The sequence below is a fragment of the Brassica napus genome, chromosome C4 (genome assembly GCF_020379485.1).
Source record: "Brassica napus cultivar Da-Ae chromosome C4, Da-Ae, whole genome shotgun sequence".
Taxonomy (NCBI): Eukaryota; Viridiplantae; Streptophyta; class Magnoliopsida; order Brassicales; family Brassicaceae; genus Brassica; species Brassica napus.
The window spans coordinates 30,301,944-30,305,075 of NC_063447.1; the positions used below are offsets into that span (position 1 = coordinate 30,301,944).

At 41.5% G+C, this 3,132-nt stretch overlaps 1 protein-coding gene across 1 annotated transcript; it reads left to right on the plus strand.

Annotated features, from left to right (window-relative positions):
• Positions 1-603: 603 nt before the first annotated feature.
• Positions 604-1,548, plus strand: LOC106404036. Its single transcript, XM_013844795.2, has one exon. The coding sequence runs from the start codon at positions 604-606 to the stop codon at positions 1,546-1,548; it is 945 nt and encodes a 314-aa protein (XP_013700249.2).
• The last annotated feature ends 1,584 nt before the right edge of the window (positions 1,549-3,132 follow it).

The following is a 3,132-nucleotide window of genomic DNA, read 5'->3' on the forward strand; positions in this document are numbered from 1 at the left end:
TGGGATGCTTGTGAGGGAAAGAAGAAAATGTGTTGGGTGTCGTGGGATCGCATCACAAAACCCAAAGTCTTGGGAAGGCTAGGCGTTAGGGATATTCAGCTTTTCAACACGGCCCTATTGGCGGAACAAGCGTGGCACATAGTTACAAAACCAGAAGGTCTACTTGCTCGGGTCCTCTTGGGAAAATATTGCAAAGCCGCTCCTTTCTTAACAGTCCAACCGACAAAGGACGGTTCTCATGGATGGAGAAGCATTGTGGCTGGAAGAGACCTTCTCAAGCTGAAGCTCGGAGCTGTTATTGGGAATGGAGAAACGATCAGAGTATGGAAGAACCAATGGCTTAGTACTGATACTCCTATGACACCGTGCGGCCCTGTTCCGGAGAAGTTTCAGGACCTGGTGGTGGCTGATCTGCTAACCTGAGAGACAAAAGAATGGAATGTAGAAGCTATCAGGGAAGTGTTTCCACTCCTAACCGATACCATCTCTCTCCTTATACCAAGCATCACTGGGGCTAAGGATGGTATAGCCTGGCTAGGCTCATGTTCCGGAGTCTATACCACACGTTCAGGTTGCTTCGCGGCTGTAGACCAAGAACAACAGATGGAAGCAACAACTCAAACCCCGGACTGGAAAAAACTCATCTGGACAGGGGAGACATCACCGAAAATCAGGTTGTTATTATGGAAGATAACCCAAGGAGCTCTCCCTACCGGTGCTAACCTTCAGCAACGAGGTCTAATGCAACATACTACCTGCATACGATGTGGGGAACTCGAAACTGAAGCACACCTATTCCTGCACTGCGACTATGCACGACAAGTCTGGACATCGTCTCTGTTTAGAGACCAGCTTGATCCTTCAGCCTTCCCGACTTTTCTTGATGCCCTCACCTTTGGGAAAACAGCGGTAGGCCTCCCTCCCTTGGGTGTTCTAGCTGACATCTTTCCTTGGGTTTGTTGGTACATTTGGATTGCGAGAGACCAGATGATCTTTGAAAAAAGATTTATCAAGCCAGAGATTACTGTATCAAAGGCCATTTGGAGTGCAAGAGAGTGGAAACTGGCACAACCAACAGTAACTCAGAAACCATGCACCATCAAACAAGTGATCATACCCGACCTGGATGATTTAATAGTTTGTTGTTCAGACGCAGCTTGGAGAAAGGAAACTAATATGGCGGGCTTTGGATGCATCTTCATGGACAAACGAGGGACAGTGGTCTCTCAAGCGAACCGGGTGGAGAGGAGCATCCCTTCACCATTGGTAGCAGAAGCCTTGGCTTTACGGTGGGCACTCTTCACGGCTCTCTCCTTGGACTACACAAAAATCTGTTTCAGAGCAGATTGTCAGTCACTCGTTACAGCGCTTAATGCGCATTCTTCGACAACTCCTCCGGCGGGTCTCTACGGGATCATCCAGGACATCGATCATCTATCTTTATCTTTCAGCTCTGTTTCTTTTAAATTCATAGCTAGAATTTCGAATTCGGCAACAGATGAACTTGCTAAAGCTGCACTTTGTACTGCTACTCCTTCTCCCCCATAGTTTATGGATGGAAGCTTTATATTAATATATTGGTGTTCAAAAAAAAAAACTTAATTAAAAGGTTTTACCAGTAAAAGTCTAAAAATCTTAACAACTCAAATTTGCAAATTTGACAGTTAAATAAATTATGAAAATAGATGAGTGAGATATATTAAAAAAATCCACATACATACAATATAATATGATATTTTTTTCTAAACTACATGTTTTTTTTTATATGAACCAAACCTGATGTCTTATGTATAAATTTCTAAATAGGATTTAACTTATTTTTCCGAAAACAAAATACATACAAATTCTCATAATGAAATGTCAAAGTACAAGACAAGAAACGAAAATGTTAGCTACGCAGCGCTGCCCATGCATAAACCACCCAATTTGCCACTAGGAAGACCATCAAAACAATAGAAGACAATGACTGCACTCAACTCAATTTATCTTATATATAATCTTACTCAAACCTTCCTAAACAATATTTCGGTTGTTCAAATGTTATAAACCATATTGCTTCTTTTACCTTTTCTTAAAAATTAAGTTTCGGAACAACATTTGAAAACAAGTTCGTAAACATCATAAAAAATAATCCACATCAAATACTTGAAAACCATATTATATTCAATTTCTGTAATTAGTCATATATACTTCTCTGATGACGACGATAACACATTTATCCAACGATAGTGATACAGGGGTTCCTGTCTTTCTTCTCAACTAGTTTTGCTCCTGATGTTTCTCGTTTGAATCTAAGCTCCCATAACAGCTGCAGACTAAAAGATTATCATCGCTCTCCTATGAATTGACATCCACGGACACTCGGAAGAACGCACAAACGTCGACTCTCTTCCGCGGAAAAAGACAAAGGCCTGGTTTCTAAACCACATCAAACCCCTCTAACAGGCAGGGTTAAAGCCTAAGCCCCTGAACACCCGGACCTACTGCGCAAAAATGCGCTCAAATTGATTGGGAGAGTCACTAACCCTTCAATCCAACGATTCCAATTTAACAAAGAAGCTGATTTGATAGCAGTTCTGTAGAAACGAGCATACCACTTATGCTCGATGGATGGTGATTGTGGAAAGATGGGAGCACACTTACTCTACTTTTTTTCCCCATCTTTTATTCCATTTTGGATAAAAGTACAGGGAATATAAGTACGTGGTCTGAGGAAACTATAAGGAGCATTGGAGATGATTTAGGAGTTTTCGAAGAGGCGGAAATTATCTCATCATCGGTCAGAATGCGAGTCCAAGTCAATGGGCGTCTGCTGTTAATGATGGAAACCATTATCGAGTACTCTAATGGAGAATAGGTGACTGCCTCACTGAAATATGAAAGACTCGAAAAACATTGCTCGAAGTGCTTTAGATTGGATCATGATATCAAGGATTTCCTCGAAGCAAAAGCACATCTCCTAGCCTTGAAAGAGAAGTAAGAGACATCCTCTAAGAGCATAAATCCTGAAACACAGAAAGACAGTCTTGCAAGCTCAAAAACATGAAAAGATATCTTTCAATTTGAGGTCCAACCATATGGAGAAGCTGGAAAGAGAAGGTATCAGGAAAGCTTTCACCAAAACGATCGAAA

What these genes read in the sequence shown, in the direction of transcription:
- LOC106404036 (XM_013844795.2), top strand. Translation starts at nt 604, where the DNA reads ATGGAAGCAACAACTCAAACCCCGGACTGGAAAAAACTCATCTGGACA.